This window comes from Delphinus delphis, chromosome 11, assembly GCF_949987515.2.
Source record: "Delphinus delphis chromosome 11, mDelDel1.2, whole genome shotgun sequence".
Taxonomy (NCBI): Eukaryota; Metazoa; Chordata; class Mammalia; order Artiodactyla; family Delphinidae; genus Delphinus; species Delphinus delphis.
The window spans coordinates 55,995,258-56,019,953 of record NC_082693.1 but is presented as its reverse complement, the minus strand read 5'-3'; the positions used below and the strand labels follow the sequence as shown (position 1 = coordinate 56,019,953).

At 32.7% G+C, this 24,696-nt stretch overlaps 1 protein-coding gene across 4 annotated transcripts in view; it reads right to left on the bottom strand.

The window, feature by feature from the left end:
* Positions 1 to 5,070: 5,070 nt before the first annotated feature.
* The window catches only part of CNOT2 (CCR4-NOT transcription complex subunit 2), a 112,037-nt gene continuing 92,411 nt past the window's right edge, over positions 5,071 to 24,696 (bottom strand). For 2 of the 4 annotated variants that reach the window (XM_060025228.1, XM_060025230.1), the window contains exons 8-16: positions 22,910 to 23,035; positions 21,021 to 21,145; positions 19,883 to 20,003; positions 19,633 to 19,789; positions 17,145 to 17,206; positions 17,006 to 17,055; positions 15,052 to 15,152; positions 13,328 to 13,472; positions 10,497 to 10,730 (exon numbers count right to left, since the gene is read on the bottom strand). In XM_060025228.1, coding sequence (XP_059881211.1) covers positions 10,629 to 10,730; positions 13,328 to 13,472; positions 15,052 to 15,152; positions 17,006 to 17,055; positions 17,145 to 17,206; positions 19,633 to 19,789; positions 19,883 to 20,003; positions 21,021 to 21,145; positions 22,910 to 23,035 — 989 coding nt within the window. In that variant the 3' untranslated portion in view covers positions 10,497 to 10,628. Of the gene's footprint in view, positions 7,439 to 10,494; positions 10,731 to 13,327; positions 13,473 to 15,051; positions 15,153 to 17,005; positions 17,056 to 17,144; positions 17,207 to 19,632; positions 19,790 to 19,882; positions 20,004 to 21,020; positions 21,146 to 22,909; positions 23,036 to 24,696 lie in introns of those variants that run through there. The other 2 variants (XM_060025229.1, XM_060025231.1) reach the window with 2 other exon arrangements.

Here is a 24,696-nt window from a genome sequence, read left to right as displayed (position 1 = left end):
AAAGGGACATAACTTGTTTTATATTTCAAGAATATTAACCATTTGAAGATAATAAATTACTTAAAACATTGAAAATAAAAAATCAAACATGTCTGACTCCTAAGAGGAGAAATATTTAACAGCTCAAATTTTCTCTAAAGACAGACTATTTTTCATGCAACTGTTACATATGGTAATTAAAACTACATCTTAAAATAAATGTTCAGTATGTAACAGATTTAAAGGTAGCTTCAAAGCATTCTGGCTGCCCCAAATCTTTATTTTTATAAAAGGATGAAACTATTTATGTCATTCCTGCATGTATTTTTTTCCTCATTGAGCTGTATATTTTTGAATAATCATCAATTTCAAAGTTTTTTCATTAAAAATGAGTATCCATTGAGCTGGTCCTAGAAATAATCAAGTTCACCCAGCCACTTGTTGACATCATAACACTCTTGAAATTTGACGCATTTCCTCCAAAATGTTTAAAGAACTCTCATGTGTTATTCCTAAAATTATCTTCAGTATATACTAGAGAATAGATTAGTTTGGAAGAAAAACATCACTTGTTAAAAGTTTTAAAAATTAAATTATGTGGTCAAAACGTTACATAGGCTAAATACAAATGCATGTTAGCAGAACATTATGTTTCAGGATATGCTTATGAAAATTAATGAGACTAGCTCTGATTCATAGTGAAAATTTCTGTTTGTTTTCCTCAGCTAGTATCCTCAATTGTTGCTTAAAGGAACTACCACTTGGGGCATAGGGCGTTTTATTTCACCCTCTCTAACAAAAATGTTGAAATATATTTGTGGTGTGGTAAAAGCCTATCAGGCCTTGGAAATGAAAACTTAGTTTTGCTATAGAGAAGGTAAGTAGGTTATTAGCTAAAGTATTTTGGCAAGTGTCAAGTGGTGGTCATAAGCTATTAGACTATGCAATAATTTGGGTTTTCAACAGAGACAGGAAATTATGACAATGAAGACTATCATCATTGTGCATTTTCAAGAAGTCATTCATTTAGGGACTTCCCTGGTGGCACAGTGGTTAAGAATCCGCCTGCCAATGCAGGGGACATGGGTTCAAGCCCTGGTCCAGGAAGATCCCACATGCCTCGGAGCAACTAAGCCCCTGCACCACAACTACTGAGTCTGTGCTCTAGAGCCCGCGAGCCACAACTACTGAAGTCCGTGAGCCTAGAGCCTGTGCTCCGCAACAAGAGAAGCAGCCGCAATGAGAAGCCCGCGCACCGCAATGAAGAGTAGCACCCGCTCGACACAACTAGAGAAAGCCCGCGCGTAGCAACGAAGACCCAATGCAGCCAAAAATAAAAAAATTTTTTAAAAAAAGTCATTTAAATGACCGAGGGAAAACTGTGGCAGACAACTGAAAATATTTAGCTTTTTAAACTGAATATTGAATTCTTATGATAAACATATCATTAAAATTTTGTCAGGTCGTAGTATTTATACAACAGGATGACTGGATTTAAAAAAAGTTTCAGTTGATGGACACAGAGTTGATAATGCACAAGCTGCCCTTAGCAGTTCTTATGCATACAAATTGAAGTGGAAATCTAGCAAAAATATCCCTAGGAAATAGCTAAGATTTGAGGGGGGAAAAAAAAAAGCATCTTTGTTGTGTTATACTTGGAAATGGATTTAGCTCTCCTCATATTCTGCTCTAATAAATGCTACTGTAATAATGTAGTTTCTGCACTAGAACATTGGTTGATACAGTAAAGTATCAAGTAAAAATGTCCCCGATAGGGCTTCCCTGGTGGCGCAGTGGTTGAGTCTGCCTGCCAATGCAGGCGACACGGGTTCGTGCCCTGGTCCGGGAAGATCCCACATGCCGCGGAGCAGCTGGGCCCGTGAGCCATGGCCGCTGAGCCTGCGCGTCCGGAGCCTGTGCTTCGCAACGGGAGAGGCCACAACAGTGAGAGGCCCGAGTACTGCAAAATAAAATAAAATAAAATAAAAATACCCCCGATATACAGGAATGCATTGTCCCAAGATCAACTTCGTTGGGTTTCACCAGAATTTTATTTTATTCTAGTTAATACTTACACAGTAGGCAAAGTATAGTTTAAGTGTAATTGGTAGTTCACTAACTTCAGAAATGACTTGTGATACTTAACCAAATTTTGTATTCTTGGCCTCTCCCTAAACATTCAAAAATCAGAGTATGTAAACATGAGGCCTAAAATATGTATTTTAATATTTTGCAGTTGATTCTTATGCATTGAGAATTACCTAACTAGAGGCTAACTTTGACTCTGGTGAGCTCCTGAAGTGGTTTAAATCCAAACTGAGCTTTTTATAATCAAATTTAATGATCAGCTTTATGAATAAGAGGATTATTGCTTAATCTAATTTTTGTGATCACTACTGTGGCAAAAAACAGGAGATTGCACACTAATGCAATGTATAATTTCAGGCTGAAATTCACCTCAAAATTTAATAACTCTCTCTTCACTCCTTTGAATGTAAAACTACATACATAAATCTGGTGAATATACACATACATATACTTTACTATTTGTTGTGCTTTAATGTTTCATGTTCCTATTCCAAAATTAAAAAAAAAAAAGTTGAGGGAAGTTGTCATAACTCTTTTTTGATTAAATTCCTTTCCAAAGATATTGCAGTAATTTAAAGTAAACCTTACCTATGACTCAGAGAAGAGCACATTTTAGACAAGGTCAGTGTTTTAAGTATATCATTTTTAGCCCTGATGACGACACCTTATTCAACTTCAGGTGAAGAAGAGTATCAACATCTTAAAAGAGCTGAAGTTATCAAATCCAACGTTATTCTCAGTCCTCTGAATAGCAAGTGATAGTCATCTAGTTTCTGCTTGAACGTTTTTTGTTGATGGAATCCTCACTTCATGAAGCATTTAATACCGTGGGATAGCATCTTAAAATAGAGAACCAAAATGTCTCAACTTCCACCTTCTGGTTTGAGACTTGCCCTCTTCTTCATCTAAGACCTTCTTATATTTGAAGACAGCTGTTATGTCTCTCCTTAGTTGTCCACTGTCTCTTCTTCAAAGGCTACATCTCATCAACTCAATTCTTCCCATGCATGACATCTTTGAAATTGCTATGCATTTTGTAGTTGGTGATTTCTCGTACTTCAATTGAACTTTTTTCCCTTATATACAAAATAATGGTGTACCTTAAAATTGTTGGCAAATAGGTTTGCTGAAATACAGTAATCCCACTTAAACATTTTTTCAATCAATGACAGGAACTCTTGAGGTCACCCAGTTCAACTCCTTACCTTATATACAGAACACTGTCCAGCCCCTCTCCTCGGCTGTTGGATGAGGTTGAATTTAATGCCTTACAAACCAACTCATTTCAAAATCTCAATTACCTCAGTTACATTTTAATATTGTGCTGAAATCTTTCTTACGGGTCATGGTTCTGCCCTTCAGTTACACAAATGAAATATGTCTTTCACTGACAGCTCTTGAGTTTGATACTTGAAGACAGATACTGTTTCCAAAGTTCATTCTCTAATGCTAAACATTCCTTCTTCCTGTTTTTTTTTTTTAATGATATTTTGGGGATACTCAAAAACCTACCTCATGATGCTATGCTGAAGACAGATGTATTAATGCATGTGAAACACTTAGTATGTTGCTTGGTAGCTAGAAGGCATCCCACATTCTCTTCTGCCTTCCCCACTCATGGCAGCTCTTAAAACACAGCAGACTTCCTACCTTGTTCTGAGCACTACTTTTGTTAATGTAGTTGAAGATTATTTCAGTATTTTTGGCAATAAAATCACAATTTACATTGATCTACATATGAACCACTCTTAAGCCATGGTATATTCCACCATCCTTTAAGAAAACAAAGTGTAAAACTAAGTAATTATCCTGGTGCAATATGTCCTATTTGATGTAACTTAAAAAAAAAAAATTACTGGGTTAGATTTAGATTCCAATTTTGACTTTTAATGTGTTTATTTGCTTCATCTCCTAGATCTGTCATTTATTCATGGTATGATATAATTCATCGGTAACACTAGCAGCAAGGAGAAAACCTTGTGACATGCCATTAGGATCTAGGTTTTAAAGACAATTATGTCTGGCTTATCTTATTTTTCCAGAGACTTGTTTTAACAGAACCAGTTACTAAGTATTCCTATATCTTCTTTGTTAACTACACAAACCATGGTTAAGAGAGAACGTTAAAGACAGACATTCCCTTTCTTTAGACACATGCACATTTAGGTTTTCAGCAACTTTTTTGCAAAATTGATGCTATTAACCAAATTTAAGTTAAAATAAGTGCAGCCATGCTCAGATGCCAAAGAATGGAAGATCTATGGTTTTGGAATGAAGGAGGATTCAGAGGAAGGATCAGTTAGAAAGGGTAGAGTGGGAAAAATATGAAAGTTTTGAAAATTAATTGAAAATACTTTAAAAAGATTCTCTTGAAAATGGAACTACAGCAAAAAAGTTATTTCAAAGCCAACTGCTTTAATCTGTGCATTTTATTTTCAAATTAAAATTATCAATTTATACCATTCAATCAACATGTATTTACCAAGCACCTACTGTGTCCCCAGTTCAGTGGCAAAAAGGAAAAGACCAGTTAAATGGTTTATATACTGTAAGAATTTAAATAAATTTTCAGTCCTTAATTAAAATTTGTTGTATCTAAGGAAAACTATCTGTGCAATGAAAAATCCCTGTAGATGGAGTTTGTTATAGTATCACCACAAGAAGCATAAAATATATTTGAAACTAAACAGCTGAAAGGCCTTTCCTTTGCAACTAAATAGCTTTTGTTTCCAGAAAGCCAATTATAGTATAATCACAAAAATTATTTAACATAATGTACATGACACTAGTTATATAGGGAAAAATTAAGATAATTAAATCTAAGAAAGAAAATTTGAAATATTAGTTTATGTCAACTTCTGTACATGTACAATATGACCACAAGTTATAAAACCAAGGAATATAACAGTGTGTTATATTAAAGAGTTTAATATCATATTTTAAAGATTTCAAATCGAATTTTAATACTTGGATTTGGAGTCAAGAACATGGTAATTTCTGACAATTTTATTAAGTTATAAAAAGTTGGTTTACATGTAAGAGTTTTCTCATTTTGATGATTCAGGATAAATAGAATTCAGAAAACTGGAAAAATGTGCACTTAAAACTTTTCATATGGCAGTTAAAGCAAACAGCTAGAGGCCAGACAACAAACCACTTGAGCTGTTTTGTTTTTGAGTCATTCACACAGTACCTACCAGTCATGATGGTGGTGACACTTTATACTGTTATGTTTATACTCATAAGAATAAAGATCCCCTTCCATTTTCTTTTTTCTTTCCAGCTGTTTCTTATGATTATGTAGGAAAGTTACATTTTACAAAGTAAATTATTATGAAAAAATGTAACCTCTTTTTAAGAAATCGATTTCTGGATTTAACAGATGTCAAATTACATATGTGTTCTGTGAAGTTTTTTTGCACAAAAGTTAAACTAGAATACATAAGTTCCATTTTCCTACAGAAGAGATGCTTTGTTTAAATCTAAAGATTAAAAAATCCTGATATTTTTATGTCAGTTTCTCATATCTCAAAATATATAGAAAAAGGTAAATCTTAAGTCATTTTATATTCCTGATATGCAAATACAGCAAGGTCATAAATGTTTCATTTTCAAACATGATTTGGTACATGTCAACAAACTTCCATTCTTCATAGAAAAATACGTTAAAAATGAAAATTTAAAGAATCAACACTTTTTTTTTTAACTTCTATCTCTAGTTCTGCTTTCATAGCTTCAGCCTTCAAACATTTTTAAATATAGTATCTGTAGATGGAAAAGAATCCATCAACTTGCATGTGAAATAACCAGGCGATCAAAGTGAAGGGGAAGTCTACCCCACTCCTCCTCTTTGGCTTACCTTAATTTGCACATTACTTCTTTAAGATATATCTCAAAGGTCTAACAAGAAATATCTTATACACTTCTCACAAAAGCAGAGTATTTTGATTGGGTCTCAAGAGTGTTCAGGAAGTTTTATTTCTAGTGCTGCCATTATTCATTTAAAAAATAGTTTTCTCTGTTCTGAACTTGGTTAATACTAAGAATGTCTACATTTTTAACCTACAAGTGAAACGGTATATGGTTCCACTAAATAAGCTGTCAAAAGCTGGAAAAAAAAGACTATGTTTTAAATTGTTTAGTCACACCGTTCAGTTGTAAAACTTTAGGTTGTTTTTCCTGTTGAAGAAATAATTTCACAATTTCAAATCAAAGTCAACACTGCAGTGAGGAGAGCTTTTCTACTTTATTACAAAGAGAAGAAGCCTTTATGTGGTCAGAAAATACAAGATTGATCTTTTTTTCTCTTCCTATGAAACGCTGCTGTTCAAACAGCCAGAGTGAATTGTCTCAGTTCACTTCTTTAAGTCCCATCACATTCACTTGGGTATGGATGTCCTTGGCTGCTGAAAATCTGGCCCTTTAGTGCACAGGGCGACAAAGTCCCCTGACCAGCAGTTCCAGAATGTCCCATTTTCATATATTGCATCCATGCACACCTCCTAAAAATGAGGTACAGCAGGGCAAACATTTTCCAAAATAGATGTCATATATATAATATATACACATTCGTACATACATACCTTTATTCATGTGATGTCCAAAAATTTAAAAAAAATGTACACATTTATTACAAAATCGTAACAAAGACTGGACAGTGTTTTGCTCATTCTGGAAAGATGAAGCTCAGTAATAACACAACCCTGGAAACCATCCAGAGATTGTGGCAATATCTTTCTTCTAAACAGTCATATATTCTTGCGTTAAGCTTGGCGAAACTGCCTTTCAAAAACAGAAGGGGAAGTAAAATGAAGGAAGCAGACCTTGCTCATCTTTCCAAATGAAATACGAGAAGGATCTTCACATAAAAATGCACAAACATTTGTTATTTTATTACCAATAGTGCTACAATGAACAATGCAAATTTTGTGGTCTAATTCTGTTGAGTCTTTTGTGGGTTTTCTTTTTTACATTTTAGAAACTAAATGGTAAACTTCTTTCAGTGTACTTGCTTGTCTTTACAGACCCAAGTCTGTCTGCTGGCAAAAAAGAAAATAAATGAAAAAATTCAGACCCTGCTCGAACTAGAGAAAAACAAATTACAAATTTAGTTGTTGGGCAGCACATAATTAGTAAGGCAGGACCTCAAATGGTGACCCTTTGCGTAAGCCAATTGCCAGATCCTCAAGGAATTAAAACCAGGGTGCCTGAGCCACATCAGTTCTGCAGTTATGTTGAGTATTGTGCTGAGACAGCCATACCCCAAGAAAAGGGAAGTCTTTTTTTAGAAGGCTTGCTGAGCAGGGTTGTAGTTGAAGGTGGATGGCAGGTGAGGCCGTTCTTCTAATTTGTCATATTCCAGATGGAACTCCTATAAAACCAAATTTAAAAATTTAGATGATTTCCTTTCGTTTGATCTCACATTTTTGTCAAAATATATTTACTATATGAACAAATAAAATAACTACAGGTATGAGAACGAACAGAGATATCAACTTTTTCCCGCTAAGTAAAATATAGCTTGAAGAAAAATAATATGCTGTAGTTTCTATCTGATAAGTACAAAAATGTAGACTTTCTGCATAAAAGCCAGAGACTAGTCATGAACATTTACTTTATGACACAAATTCTATGCATTTTTTTTGCTCAAAAATAAAAGTTTGAAGGGAGCAATTACTATATCACTAATAAAAAGCATTGAAAATTATAGGATATTTAAAGTAAAGCTACCTTCAATGAAGTATAAAACTTAAAACTTTCCTTTTTTTTCCATGAAAAAAGTTTAGAAATAAAGGCTTTTGCAATTTGTCTTATCACATGTTTTTTTTAAAAAAAGCAAATAAAGTTACTCTAAACTTGCTATCTCGGGAAAACAATGAACTTAAAACTCACACATCTCCAGACTTCCCATTTCACAAACCCAAAAACCCTGAAAAGATGTAACTGCCACTCCAAACTAGACAGTGGTTTTGCTGTAGGCACATCTGAAGATGAACTATATAGCTCATTTTAATTAAACTTTCAAAACACTACATGAATTTTAAAATTTAAGAATGGTGAAGCAAATTCTTCATGATACTCCAAGATCAAGAGGTACAGAATATGACTTTGTACATTAAAAAAAAGCAAACCAAAAACATACCTTTTTAAATCCAAAACCTAGAGGTTCGAAAATTATTAATTCTACAACCTGAATTCAAGTAGCACAAACTATCTCAGTTAATCCCATTTAAAACACTATGAACCATAATATGTATTATGTACTAAAGAAAGCCAACAAGTAATGTTAGTACCATGGCTTAACATATTTCACCTTATCTGTCTTATTTCAAATTAATCCCACAGTAGATGTTTCCATTATTAAATTAAGTGAAAATTTCATTATTAAATTAAAATGAAAACCTAGGTCATGATTAAATTTTGAGATATAAAACCAAGTATTTAGAATTTAAGGTTATTACAATAACAATTACAGAAATAGCAGGTATAATTTATCAGAAGCCTAATATATGTCAAAACTAGAGACAAAGCTAAGTTTATTCTCATCTTTGTAAGTCTGTAAAGTAGATATCGTTATCTTCATATTTGCACTGGAGGAAAATGAGGCTCACAAGTAACTTGCCCAAGTCATACAATAAATGGCAGATCTAGGATTAGGATCCAGATCTGTAGTACACCAAAGCACATGATTTTTCTAGTATAACACATTATTTTTAATATTTTTAGCCCAAGATCCAAAACCAAAACTACTTAATTACACCCCTATCCATAAATAATGTTGAAAAAATTCAGTCCACTGACAAATGTTGATAAAGAAGGCACCCTGTGATGACTTTTAAAAAGTTCACTTCAGAGTTAACTAAGGCACAGAGCTTCTTTGCTTATCAGTAAAAACTAGCAAACACCAGAATCACCATCACAATCACCACAGCCTTCTTAATGCATTGTGCAGACACCTCTCCCTCTCTCCCTACTCTGTCCAGGCTTTGAAAGAATTTTATTGCCTGGCTGAAGATAAATATCTATATTAGTGGAGGAAGTATCTTCTTGCTGTAGCATTCTTTTATTAAAATTGGCTAATTTTAGTTCTAAAGTATGTGTAGTTATTGGGTAAAAAGTCTATTTGTAACTGACAAATCATATACTCCACTAAGTTATATTTATATAAATTAAAATTTTCTTCAATTGTTTTATCCTCATCATTGTGCACTGGTAAACTACACTGTATAATCAGAATTTAAACTAGAGTAACTTCATCAATGCACACATTTCCCCCCGCTACATATTAAAAAAAAAAAAAAAGATCAGTTTAAACCTAGGGAGCATAAATATTTTAATATTATAATTAAGAAAATCTCAGACCTTATATATCAGATTCAGAATCAAATTTTGTCTCCCATTTTTTTAAATCATTTCTCTTCTATGTCTTCTTAAAAGACATAAAGCTTACAATCTCTTTGTCCCCTAACTGATTAACTGATAGTATCTTTTTTACATGTTTATGTTATATGTACACACACAACACATACCACACACACACACCTTTGTAAAATCTGTAGGGGCAAGAAGTGTGTCTGTTTTGTTTATCACTACCTACTACTGAGAATACTACTGAGCTTCCAGGCTCCCAGAGGATGTGTAATTAATGGCTGATGAATCAATGAACCCAAGTTTTCTTCATTTGTTTTAGGAACAGAACACTTAAATTTTTTAAATATTCCAAGATCAGGTATTAGAAGTTCTATGTATATATTTGCTTTAATGGAGAAAAGATTTTTAGATTACAGTTTAATCGTTTAAAGGCTAGAAAGAGTTCTAGGTATAAAAAAATCACATTTATAGCAGGTTATGATATGATAAAGAATCCTAAGCATTAAAAATCCTATTCAGTGTTGGACCCACAAGGTGAAGTCAGACTGAAAGAGTTCTGAAACTTTTAAGTCTTTAGTTTGAGAAAGCTATTGATAATGGGGGGGGGGGGGGGGCTTCCATCACCTAAAAATTCTCTGTGGATAAAATTATTTTAAAAATCTTACTCATTGAGACTATATATAACAAATTTTTAAATTAATGGGACAGTGAATTATTCTAGCTAAATTACATATAGGATAGACCACATAGTCTGCTGACAAATCAAGATTATCTAAAAGAGAATAAGCAAATACAGTGTCAAAATTTTTATGTACATACAGGAAATTCTTTATATAAATAATGGGCTGAATCCTAGAACTCACAGAATTTTTAGGGGATAAGGAATACTTCTGATTTAAATAATCTAATCCCTTACTTAAAATTACACTTCTTCAATTCTCTGAAAATATTAAGTTATTTGCAAAAGTGAAAGAAAGAACCTCATAGAAGTGAGATTAAAGACCTGATTATGGTCTAGATCAGTTCAATACTTTTCAATGATACCATGATAACATCAAGTTATTACTTATAATACTAATTCATACTGAAGGCTTCTTATGAGTTGAAGCTATTAAATGCATGTTCTTTACCTGTGAATAATAAACCACAACCACTTTACAGATGGGGACTTTGACTTGGGACATGGCACGTCAATGGATTTTCTGTAGTTTGATGAAGTCTGTTAATAAATATACTATGGAACTAAATTTCTTAATTCCTAATCCAATTTCTGGAAAAACACTGAAAACATCCTTAAAAAACAAAACAAACAAAAACTCAGAAGCCTTTGTGAAAAGTTTATTCTGTGAATATAACACAACTTAAAAGTTTTAAGTCCATGAATTCTTTAAATATAATCAAAAGAAGTGAGCTGCATATTAATACTTGATAGAAACCAATATTTCTGCTTGCTTTCATCACTACGAAATGTTTGCTTTCATCACTATGAAGATAATTTTGTTGAAGAGTATCAGCACAAGTGGCCAGTAAATTACCTTAAGATTTTTCAAAAATAGTTTAATAATAATATTTCTCAAATTTTATTTTCCAACTTCACAGCTAAAAATTTTAAAGGTAAAAGTTAAGACAAAAGCTCAACTGTACATAGGAGAGATCAGATAAAATTAGGTAAAATTATTACTTTATGCACACACACACACACACACAAATAATTTTCTTTAACATGACATTTACCTGACTGAGGAATTGCTTTTGTGGGAAATTAGGGGCCTTATTAATGTTCAAGTTGTTTCTGAATATTAATTTTATGGGGAGAACTTAGTTCTGGGAAATTGATTTTTTTCACTTAAGTTGATTTCTTCACAGATACCAAACTAAAATTCAACTAAAATTACACATCTATCTATTATTGCAAATACCTATTTCTTTTTGTACATATGTTTGGAATAATTTATGATGATATTGAGCAAAAAGCTTCAACTGAATAGAGAAAATTTCAGTCATTTACTATTAGAATTTTTCCCTTCCAAAGATACTCTTTCTCTCCTGAAGAACCAGGTTCTCAAACTATGAAGCCAAAGACCAACAATGATCACTGGCATCACTTGGGAAGTTGCTAGCCAATGCAAATCCTCAAGTCCCATCCACAGACTTGCTGAACCAGAAACAATGCAGGTATGACCCAGCAGGTTGTGTTTTAACATGGCCTCCAGGTAATTCTGATGCAAGCTAAGGTTTGAGAACCACTGACCTAACCTAACAATAATCAGAATTTTTCCATCTTGGAAGAACAGTAACAAGCTGTAATAATAATGATGATAAAAACAACAGCAACAAACTACCACAACTACTCTCCTATATCAAATACCCAATATATGCCAAGCACTGTACTCAGTGTATATGTGTGCCTGTGTAATATCAATTAAGCTACATGATAAATCAGGAGGCAAAAATCATTTTGACTTAAAAGATAAGGAAGCAGACATGGAAAGGAAACTTATACAAGGTCAAAGTATGAATAGCAGAAACAGGAGTTAATTTCAAATCCTGATACAAAAAACTAAGGTTTTCTACTTCACTACACTTCTTAAAGAACAGGTAACATACACAATGTCCTGTATACTATTTGTAATTAATTACTTATTACTTATTTCATGGATCTACCTTTTAAAGTCAAGACATGCATATTAATTAGAATTGTTAAAATAACTCAAATACAGTGTAGGGTGGTATACAGATTTGGTCTGAGAAGCAATAACATTTACCATTAGAGAAACATGCAAAGGTAGTAATAAAAAAAGATTTAACCTTTTGTATGTGTCTTCTTTTGGGTGTTTTTGTTGGGCTCATCCCTTCTATTTCATGTTTTATATGAAGTCTTCTTGTGATGTAAAATTTTGTAATAATTATCTGGTAAGCATTTTACACTATCTTTTTAAAATGTTTTACTCTTTTATCAGTTTAGTAAAGCTGATTAAAAAAAAAACAAAAACCCCAAGCCAACAACTAAAAAATTACCCAATGAACTGTCAAGAAATATTTTTTTTCTGTTTAAACTTAATAAAACCAACAAAATTAACTCTTTAGTTTTTAATCCTAAGACCTATCAATGGAAAAGGCATTCAGAGAAATCCTGGAGTTATGAAATCTATGTGAGCTATATTTTCTTCTAGGTAGACTAAGTACATACATAAGGAACTAAACACAAATGTGTAATATGCTATGACACTGATGCAAACTGTTCACATGGGACAGTTAGAAAGGTGTTTTTGTAAGGAAAATTTGCAAACCAAAACAACTTTTTCCACTGGCCTCTTTCCCCAGATATTCAGCATACTAGTCAAAGGAACAATCATGATTAATGCTTGTGATTTTCTTTCTTTATATCACTTGCAAATAAAAACTCAAGCACATTTCCTGCGAAGAGTGCAAGTGTTTAAAAAGCCTATATACTGGTTTTATATGAAAAAATATATATATTACATAAAAAATATATAAAAATATATTTATACTGGTTTTAGGACAAATCTCATATTTGCTTAAAGTAATAATAATATAAGAATACATGACCGGGATTGCAAGAGGGTATCTTTATTTTACAACTGAGTAGACACAAAAATATTTCAAGTGTTACCAAGGCTTGTGAAAAATTACAAAATTTCTTACCAAATTCAATCATTTTCCTAAACTACAGGTAAAATGAGCTGTTTCCAGATACTCTCCTAGAGTTTAAATCAAGCCAAGGAGGTGGAGACCTTTTAAAAGACTCAGCAAATATCTGGCACATTATTGAAATGGATGTACTGGTACATATAAACAGATAAAAGAGGACACTTCTTTTTAAAATCTAGATTTATAGTTACACATTTGCACATGGAAAAAAATATACCTTAGCTACTTTCCTCCAGTTAAGACAGTCAAAGAAGTAATATGTTCCCCTCTCATATGTATTGGTTTTCATTGTTGGCTCCATGCCTGGTGCCCTGGTAATCCATACTCGTTCTTCTTTGTGGTATCTCCAATCACGGTTAAAACTTCAATTTTTAAGAGAAAAAGACAATTAATTTTTTCCTGTGGCTCACATCAAACATTTTCTACATTTTGTAAAACATTTTTTCAGAAAATAGTCACACATAAAATACATAAATATTGATGCTTCTTTTCCCTGATTTTTATTGTTATTAAATACAACCTAGTAAAATAAACATAGGAAAAGACTTTCTTAATTTGCCCAAAAACCACACTCTTTAATTAACACACACATCTTTATTTAACTGAAGAATTTTTTTATGCAAACAAAACGAGATCTTAAAAGCTCTATGAGCAATGTGATAAAAACTTTGGCAGACCAAAGATCACTGTGTTCCAGAAACTTCACTCCTTTCTCGTTCTTCTTAATATTCAATAGAAATTAAGATACCTATTAAAACAAACAAAACCCCCAACTATTTGTATTATTTTGTAAGAAACTAAATACAAAGCCTATTTGAATTAACTACATAAATTCACATAAAATTTGTAACTATGCTGAAAAACCTCCATGCAAACAAATACCTCCCTATCAATACAACGAGGGGTTATTTTAGACATATATTTTATTTTAGACATATATTTTATATATTTATATATTTTTAGTCATAAATAAGATATGAGACAGAACTGCCAGTGATGAATGAATGAATGACTGATGAATTTATTTACTTATGAATAAATTAAAACGAACAGGTAACAATTGCTATCTTACAAAAAATGAGGGAAAACATGGAAAAAAACATTCTCAGTTGAGAAATAAAAAAACAATTTATTATCAACACAGTGAATTTTACATTTTAAAGTATCTGATCCAAGGCCATTTATAGAAATGTTATTAGGAATATTATAAAATACTTATTAAATCTATAAAAAGGTCTCCCAATCATTACATCGTAAGTTTTTAGTAACAATTCACTCTACAGTAAACATGATTAATAGAATAGTCTATTGGTAACAAAATGTTACCACCTGGACATATAAAAAATGACACAAAGTTTTTATTCTCAGAGCATTAGGTAAAAACAAAAATGCTCAGAAAAACAATGTATTCAATGGACCAATTTCTTAAGACTTAATTTATTTAAGTTGGCCAATAGGCTTCTGATAATGAATGTGGACCTTATCAATATTTCAAAATACACAAGAAATATGCACAGTGCCTTGCCCATACAATGTTTAATAAATATTTCTTAAATGATGAAATTCACTGTCATTAACATATGTGGTTCCACAAGGAGTAAGATGAACCACAGGTATGAACCACACCTCATACTTCATATTTATAAAAATTAGATTCATCATACCCATGAATCAAATTGATTCTGTCTTCTTATACATTTACAGTTATTTAAATTTGAAATTGTTTTTATGTATACAGTGATTATGAAGACATGGTAATATAAGGTTTCAATCTAAATTAATTTTTACTAAATATAAAAAACTTAGATTTCTTGATGAAGAAATAGTTCCACTTTAAAAACAAAGACAAAAACTACAGCCACCATCATTTTAAAAAAGAAGTTTTTAGAATAAACAATATCCACTATAATACAAAAGTTTTTAAAAATACTTTGAACATACAGCTCTACTGCAGCTAAAAGTTGTAATACGTCTCCTCCATTCATGTAATAGAGATAGAAGAGAAGGTCTTCTCCGTATCGACCAAGTTTTATTGCAGCCAGCTGGAAAAGAAATAAAATTATTCTGAAATGTAAAATGAACTTGAAAATCCTAACATATAATTGATTGCACTAAAGTAAAAATGGAAAGATAAAACAGAAACCCCTCTTTGTAGCAGACAACTGTTATTACATGATTACAGAGGTATAGTTATATAATTCTAAAGGGAAGTTTTATCATTTAAATGACTAAAGTCATTTAATAATTATTTCTGATACATTTATTTTAGGTACTAATAGGGGAAAAACGCTAAATAAAAACTTCTAAGCAAGACCTAACACTGTTTTACTCGAGGTGTTTATTAATACTCAACGTGGCAATAGTGGAACACTGTGCTGCTCAGAAATGCAGGACTTACATTCAAGTCTTAGTTTCATTCCTGACTAATATGACCATATCCAAGTTATTTAATGTCTCTGAACTTTCAGTTATAAAATGTAGTAAATGATACCTATAAGGATTACTAAAAATGTAAATGAAATTAAGTGACAATGTGAATGCACCTTCTGTAGAGTGCCTCACAGAAGACTTAAAAGAAATAGTAACTGAATCTACATCTGACAGTGATTCACAAATCGATCATGTATTTTTAGCAAATCACAGTTAAGTACAAAAATCATAAAGGGATAGTTCTTTGTTTAAATGGATGATGAAAAGATGACTGCTTTACATGTCGCTCCATAAAGTAGAAACATAACTGCCTACCAAACTATCAAACACAAGTTCAATAGTCTCAAATTCTCACAGTAAGACAAATCTTTATTAAAAGCTCACTGAAATGAAAACATTCTTCTCTTTACCTAGTCCTGTAACTAAATGTTTAACTGTTGTTACACACTCTCTGAATGTTACTTTTCTCTCCATTCATATTATCCCCATTCAGGCAGCAGTCTTGAATGTGACAAATTCTCCTAAATTATTATTTCTTAAGCTGGCATAAGAAAAGGTTCTGGAACCCTCAGATAATTGGAGCAAAAAATGAGTGCTATAGTGGAGGTGGCAGCAAATCATACAGTCCACAGACAGAAAAAACTAGCTCTATCTCGTACTTCTTGTCTTCCATCTACTCAAGTATTAAAAGACATGTCGAGAAATACGTGTATCTCTTTAGTTGCCTGTCCACAACATCAACAACCGTTTGGCTACACAACTGCATGGCACAGACGCAGAACGCTGTCATTTATATATATTTATATTACACATATTTATGCACGTAAGTATAACACAAATATATCATTTTTAACAAACTGTATCTATCCTTTCACATAACCAAAATCTAGATACCATTCTAACAAAATTGAACTCTCAGTGCTTTACCCTAAAGCAAAGGTGTTATTTTCTTTCTCAGGAAAAAGAAAAAAAAAAAAAAAAAGATTAAAGTTCTAATCTGTTAATATTATTTTATAACTAGAAATTCAGGTAATGAAAACATAGAAAAAGATTACATAAAAAAGTCAAAGATTACAGTTTTAAAATATATATTTTTTCATTAAAAACATTTTATCTGTAAACATAAAATGAGAATATCAGAAGGAAATTCATCAAATTTTCCAAGTTACTTTATTCCCATCAACTGTGGTTATGATTGTACCCTGTTACTAATAACTATAAGAAAGATTTTACTGGTCCTAACATTGTTTTTAAAATATTTTTAAAATATAACCCAGACCTCATCAAAACACAGGATTATAAACAAAAATAGAAATTAAACTATTACATATAACTGAATGGACATACAAAAGCATACCCCTGAGACCACTGTTAAATATTTCAAAAATATTATGCTGTCTGAACTGCAAAACAGCACCTGAAAATAGATAAGTTCATGCTGAGTAGAATAATAAACTACACTCACCTTATCCCTAATGTGAATGTTCGTTAAGTACTCAGATGGAACATGGAAGTCTGGATAATAAAATGAAAAAAGCCTTATTAACTGATTCTCAGTTACAAGTATATTTTTTAAAGGTCTGAACAAAAATAGATTCTCCTACCTATGTCTTGAGGTCGACAAGGTGAAGATGCCCAGGGTGATGCAAATTTGGGGTAGAGATTTCTGAATGAAGGAGAAAAAAAACATTCTGAAGTCCAAAGTAGGAAAAGAGATTTCTATTTCAGCAAATCAGGAAAAACAACGACTTCAAATGTAAAATGAGCATCTTTAAATTACTAATATCTTTTCTTGGTTTTACTATGACTTATACAGCAGGAAACTGAAACAAGGTTAAAAATACATACATACACACACATATCTGTATATGAATTATTACTTCAACTCAGAATGCTTTAAATTCATTAATACAATGAATTAAAGTACAATTACTTTCCCATTTATATGGCCAGAGGAAAAATATCAGCAATTATTAAAAACCAAAGCTCAAATTCAGCAAACATTTACTGAGTGTCTATTATTATATGCCTGGCACTAGCATGCTTATACATCAGCAAACATAACAAAGATCACTGATAACGTGAAACTTACTTTCTGGTTGAAGATGGTGGATTGGGAGGGAGGCACACAAAAACAATTTACGTAATACATAAATAATATTCCATGTTAGTGGTGGGGTAGGGAGGGAAGATTAGTTGCATAATTAAATAGGGCAGTCAGGTTAGGGCACATTTAGAAGGTCACGTTTGAACAAAAATTTGAAGGATATGAGGGAGATAACCATATCTGTTATCTGGTAGAAAACTACCGTAGTCAGAGGGAACTGCTAGAGCAACTAATGCAGAGTTATGACTGACATGTCTGACGTACAGCAAGAAGGCCAGTGAAACTGGAACAGGGTGAACAAAGGGAGAAGCTGTTAAGGTGTAGGTAGAGGAGAGACACAGATCATGCCCGTACAGATTAGTAGGCCTATCAAGATTTTGGGTTTTTAATCATAATAAAACTGCAAAACCTAACTGTGTATTGAGCAGAGAATGAACTTATTCAAAAAGGATTGTCCTGGCTGTCATATGAACAAAAGATTATAAGCGGCAAAGGGAGAATCAGGGACACCTGATTGGCTAATGGACCAATCCAAGCAAGAGAATATGGTGATTCAAACCAGGGTGGAAGCAGTTAAAGGTAGTGAGAAACAGGGAATTCCCTGGCAGTCCAGTGGTCAGGACTTGGTGCTCTCACTGCCGGGGCCCTCAGGTTCGATCCTTGGTGGGGAACTAAGATCCCACAAGCTGTGAAGTACAGCCAAAAAAAAAAAAAAAAAAAAAAAAAAGTGAGAAATAATGTAGCACTGAATAGGAGATACAAAAATGGCTCTCCTGAGGAGTTTTGCTCCAAAGGAGAATAAAGAAATTGGGGTGTGGGGGGGCAATAACTTATAGAATAAGGTGGATCAAGAGAAGGCATCTGTTAACATGGAAGAAGTAACAGCGTATTTGTATGCTGATGGAAATGATGCAACAAAGTGCAAAAAATTGTTAGATCCATATCTTTGAGTTTTCAAAGGTTTTAGGTAGAAAGCATGAATCAGCTATGGCAACAGGGTGGAAGACAAGAGTAAGGTAGGTGCAGATGGTTGTAGGTGACTGATTTCGTGGCAGGACTACACTGACACTCTTCTGATTGCTTCCTTCGTTCTTAGTAAAGTAGAAATAAAAAGCAAGGTCACCATCTGACACTAAGCACAGGGGGAAAGGTATTAGAGGTTTGAAGAGGCAAGTGTAAAACAGTTGCACAAGAGAACAAAAGAATGAATGGAGTAGGCATGCCAGCTTGATTATGGCTGGCAGAATTAAGGGCTCATTCTTGAGGTTCCTGGCCATGAATCTGAAGTGAGACCAGGCAGTGAAGTTGTGTATTTTTCTCTAGCCAGGCTTAGTAGCACAGGTCAAGAGTGGAACAGGCAGATATAACCAGGGTTGTAGTTTTTGCCATGCAAGTATGACAAAGCAAGAGAGGGGCAAAGCAGTCAGGGGTATATGTAAACAAGCAATCATGACTGACCATAGAATTTAACCAGAGAAGAAGTGAATTCATCTAAGGGGAAGAGAGACAGGGATGTTGAGGAACAGTAAAAAGGTACAAGAATCAGTGGGATGAAGGTCCCAATGGAATCTAATGATTACAGGAGCCCGTAGAAGAGGGAGAGAAATGGAAAACAGGAAGTGGCATGGCAGCACAATCTTACAGAGAAACTGAGGTTACCAAAAATGACGAAGTCAAAGGGATGACTAAAGAAGTGAGCAGCTGAGGTATGATGAAGGGTACGATTTTTGGAGAGAAATTCAAGAAGCTGGGATTTCAGGATTTAGGAAAGACCATATATGTGTATACTGAAACTGCTAAATTATAAGAGGAATATTACTATAAAGTGAGAGTGATCCAGGAACTAATATAAGAGGGAATGACCCAAAGAGTCAGCAAATACCAGCAACAATGAGTGGCAGCAGGTGATATAATTTGCAGACATGAAATTAAAAACTGCAGGGAGGTACTATACACAAATGTAGGGAGAAAAGAAAGAAACTTACTCAGGAGAGTTCAGATTGAGGCCTAATGTTGTTAAGTCACTTCCTAATGCAAGATGTACCATTCCTGGGTCTGTCTCTGCTGCCCTGATAAATGTTAACAGGCCAATCATTCCAAACTGGTCTGTCACCATCCCTTGGGGAATGTTAGTAACCCGACCTGGATAAGAAAAACACAGTCATTTTTATCTTTGAGGAAAAAGTAAAAAAAGTGAATTCTATAATATCTTTGATATATTTTATAGAGTCCCACCATCAGGTAACACCTGGATCCCTTTTTTCTGCTGGTTATTATTTTGTGTTGTTGAACTTTTATCTCCAGGGAATTTGGGTCCATCTGTACTTGAAGTTGTCTTGCCAGATGTATTCAAATTCTAACATGAAAAAAATTAAATGTGACATTAAAATTTGTTATGTGTAAAAATTTCAAGTTCATATACTAGTACTTTTCTATTCATTTTTTATTATATTTAAGTTGGTAGTAAATTATTACCTGTTTTTCAAGTTCTACATGAAATTTTTTGTTTCCACAACTGTGCCATGGTATACAAATAAATCCTGTATTGTACATATTTGAGTACTTAAAGGACAAGAAATATATGGAAAATATTCTTATTTATCTCAGATCTTCAGTCACAGACAAAAAAAGCCTCTCTATCTCAGAACTTTTCATTTTGGGATACTCTTGAGTTACACTCCTCAATACTTTATTAGTATTTTTAGAAGTATATTTTAGAAGTATATTTAGAAGACAAACTAAATATAGTACATTACCTAAAATATCACCATAAAAACCTCCAAGATAAGTTAGAAAATATGAACTTTTTATTTTTTAAATTTTAATTATGAACTTTTAAAATTCATATTTATTTTAATTCTTACCCAATAATCTTCTTTTATCAATTATTTTAACAATATACACTCCCATCACACACACAAAAAGCTATTTTCAGTGAAATGTGGAAGAAACAAACACACTCGTTAAGTCAGAAAGAGGAAGCTGGGTTGGCTGAATCAACACAGGAATAAAAATGTGTATAAAGATTCTTCAAGGAGAAAACTTACTCAAGAAAAACACAGCTCCTTAGAAGGCTATAATATCAAACTTCATGGGATCCAGCTGACAGGGACTACAATAAAAGTCTAAATTAACTCTGAGAAGTTCAACAGAAATTTGCAAACCTATATGAAATAGGGAAAAAAATAGGCTATCTTCTAAGTTGTAAAGGTTTTCCACATCTTCAGAAGTTAGGTTATTACAGATATTCAAGATAAACAATTTCATAATAGTACTTAATAAGTCCTTAATATAGTGTACAAAACTGTTAATATAACAGAAATCTGAAGGGAAAAAACTATATAATTCACATACATAATTCTCAGTTACTTACAGATTTACTGTCATCATTACTTGATGTTGGATCTTTATAACTGGAACCAGGTAACGCGGGAAAATCTTCGTTGTGTATTGAGAAGTCCTGGGATTGCTCATTTGCTGGTTTTGTTACCATTCCAACTATGTAATGAAAATAATCCAGAGAATTGCAATTGATATTTATGATATTTTGCTACAAATTATAAAAAGTTAACTTTTCTCACAATAATATACCAAAAGGATTTTTAAATTACGCTATGAAAGCAAACTTCAAAAAATTGGTGTTCTGGGTAACAATGAATAACTAAATTCTTATATACTGATTAATAGCTAAATATACAAAATAATACAAGGGAAATAAGTGGTAATCTTATAATTCTAATCTAATGTCATATACAGATGCTGAAAAAACATAGTTTGATATTGGTAATAATTATGAAAATTTTTGGTTTAAAAACTTGCTTTAAATATTTGACTAGTTATTATAAATACCAGTTAATTGTCAAATACAAATGAACAAAATAAAATTTAAAGAACATGTCAGTATTCTACTTGAAAGTGACTTACAGGGTGAGCAAATTGCAATCAATTATAAAACAACTCCATATTATTTCAGATTTTCTTGGACTCCATGTAATAGATGTAAAACATGCAAGAACTGGTAAGTAATCCTCCCACTATACTTGGCATTAGTCAGGCCCTTATTGGAGAACAATATCCAGTTTGGGGCTCCACAATTCAAGAACGATATGGAGAAACTAGAGGTGGTCCAAGGAGAGCAACGGGAATGATTAAAGGGATGAAAAAATGGACCTATGAGGAAAGGTTAAAAACATTAGAGTCTGAACTGAGAATCAAGTAGCTAGGTACTCAACTTCCAGGGCAGATCATTTTTGTTTTTTTCTGGGGGGGAAGGCTAATTAGGAAACTTAATGTGTATAATAATAAATTTTTCCCTTCTTCACATGTTGTTATTTGTATTCATATTTTGAAAGCCACAGAAATCCCTCTTGGTTGAAAATGGGAAAAATAGTTATCTTAGAAAAGTGATGAAATGATCCCTCTAAGTTCATTGTTTCTGCTACTGGTCTGTATCAGATTCTACCAAAAGCAAACAAGTATGTGCAAAGGATAAAAAGAATATGGTTATATTCCTATTATATAATTTTCATGTCTAGTTCATTCAGCATCTATTAGCCAATCTCTTATTTATTAAAGACAGTGAAAAAGGGTATTAATGGTGACCAAGAGCCTACATAAACTATACATGACCCACGGCAGTTCTCAACAGGAGGTAATTTTTTTCCCCATGAGACATTTGTCAAAATCTGGAGAGATCTGTGGTTGTCACAATGCGGGGGTGGGTGGGTGGTGCTACTGGCAGCAAGTAGGCAGAGGCCAGGGATGTTGCTAAATATTCTACAATGCACAGGACAGCCCCTCATTTACAAGAAACTACCTACTCAAATGTCAGTAGTGTGGAGGTTGAGAAACTGGCTTAGAAAAAATTGTTAATGTATGGTTAGTCATTATTAATCACTAGGAATGTGGGAATGTATTCTTTTAAAAAATGTGTGATGAATTGAGAAGAGGCAGACCATAGAATCATTATTAAGGTGAATTAAGGCAGAAATGCCAGAAGAAAATAACTTCTGAATACCAATGAAGACTTCCTTTTGGGATTTCTATACAAATTAAGTTTTCCCATTTAACTTTGCTATCATGGTATTCTGGGAGAAAAAAGCACTTTGCATTTATCAACTCTGACAAAATTACACTACTCTGATTAGAAAACACATAAATACATGTGTGTACACACACATGCATATACGTACATATATATATGTGTACGTGCGTGCAACAGAAAGTTTTCACTGGCCATAATTTAAAAGCTTAATTAATTACCATAAGGAGCTCTTCCAGCCAAGGGGTTTATTAATGGAGTTGGGTTACCACTTCCTTCCCTTCTATTTCGGTCTGCTAATGCTGGAAAATCTGAAAGGTCCAATCCTGTCACATTTTCACTTCCATCTAAATAATAAGAAAAAACACTAGTTACTGATTCTACAAACATTTTAAAGAGGTTATTAAAGACGAACTATAATAAAGTTTGAAATAACAGTGCCTTCTTCCTAAACAATGTACAGCACTGTACTTGGCATATGTAAATGTACAATAAATATTTGTGGATTGACTTCATGTGAAAGAATTTTATGAACAATTCAGCAAAGCAATATGTACTTACTAGCATAATAAAAATCCCAAATCCTAGAGACTTAACAGAGAATAAGGAGTAAGGTGATACACTATTTCCCCTGTGAAAGATGGTACTCAAGTTATACGTTGTTAGTTAGCAAGAGGGGAGACTGTTGCGATAAAACTACTCTTTCATTGTATCCAAAAGCAGAGGTTGTATCTGGAATGCTTGGAGCTTCATTTATAACATAGGTGTGATAATGACACTGCCTCCTGCAGATAGCCTGAATCATATTTGAGGCATAGGCAATGGAAGCAGAAGCCCTAAGGACTTCTTTTTTCCTGTGGCCTATTAGTCCCATACACAAAGGTGTATGCACGTGAGTGTGTGAAATGTTTGTGCGCGTGTGCATGTGCACGTGTGTGCGTGGACGTGTGTTTTGCAGCTGAGGGTATAAAGTAGGGTGGAGAACGTAGGTCAGTGTAGGGTTCTCATGTCTAGTGAGTGAATTGTATGAGAATATGATACAAAGCCCAGAAGTTTATATTACCTATTACACAGTAGGCGCTCAATAAATATATAAGGAATGAATAAAATTTATTTTTGTTCATTTTGAATTAAAAAAAATCAGTTTCTTTCCTTTTAAAAAATAAATTTAACCCAACATTTCTACTTTGCCTATTTTAATCGTCACCTTGATCTCTTCTCAACATTTATTATTCTATTATTCTTACAATCTTATACTCTTAATTTTTGAAGAACTTATTTTCTAGCTTAGCTTTACCCTGCACTATACTTTTTCTTTAATCTGTTTCATCTAGTTTATTATAACCATTTTCAATTTATTTTGCCCCCTTTTCCAGTTAATTTTAATTTTTCTCTAAGTTTCATAATTAGAAGAATCTCAGAAAGAAACTATTAACTCAAGATTACTTTGTTGATAGGAAACAGTTACATTCCAAGTCAGGTGACAATTTAAAATTTATGAAGGGTAAAAGATAAAATCATTCATACCCATTGTTTTTAAAGAAATTGCAGTTCATGAATTCTGAATTTTAAAAAGATATTACTATATAAAAGGGCAACAATAGACATTAACAATTTATATAGTGCTTTAATTTAAAAAGCAATCTCTTGAATTACTTGATTACAAATTAACTAAAAACTTTCAATAAGTATTAACTTTTAATACACTTCTTCAGGTCCTCTAAGATGGAGTTTAAAACTACCATATGTTATTTGAGAATAATTTTAACCTAAAAATAGTATTAACTCACAAATTTTTATTTTTAGGGTAAGACTTGGAAACAATTTTCCTAGTGTAAAATATACTTAGTTAAAAATGACTTAAAAATAATTCTAAAATTTACAGAAGTGTATAAACCATAATTCAGAATATAAGATGGCACTGTGAGACACACTGTTACTTTATGGTTCATTTAGGGGGAAAAAACCTTGCTAATTAAACTATGATATGCAGCCTAATTTCAGAGAT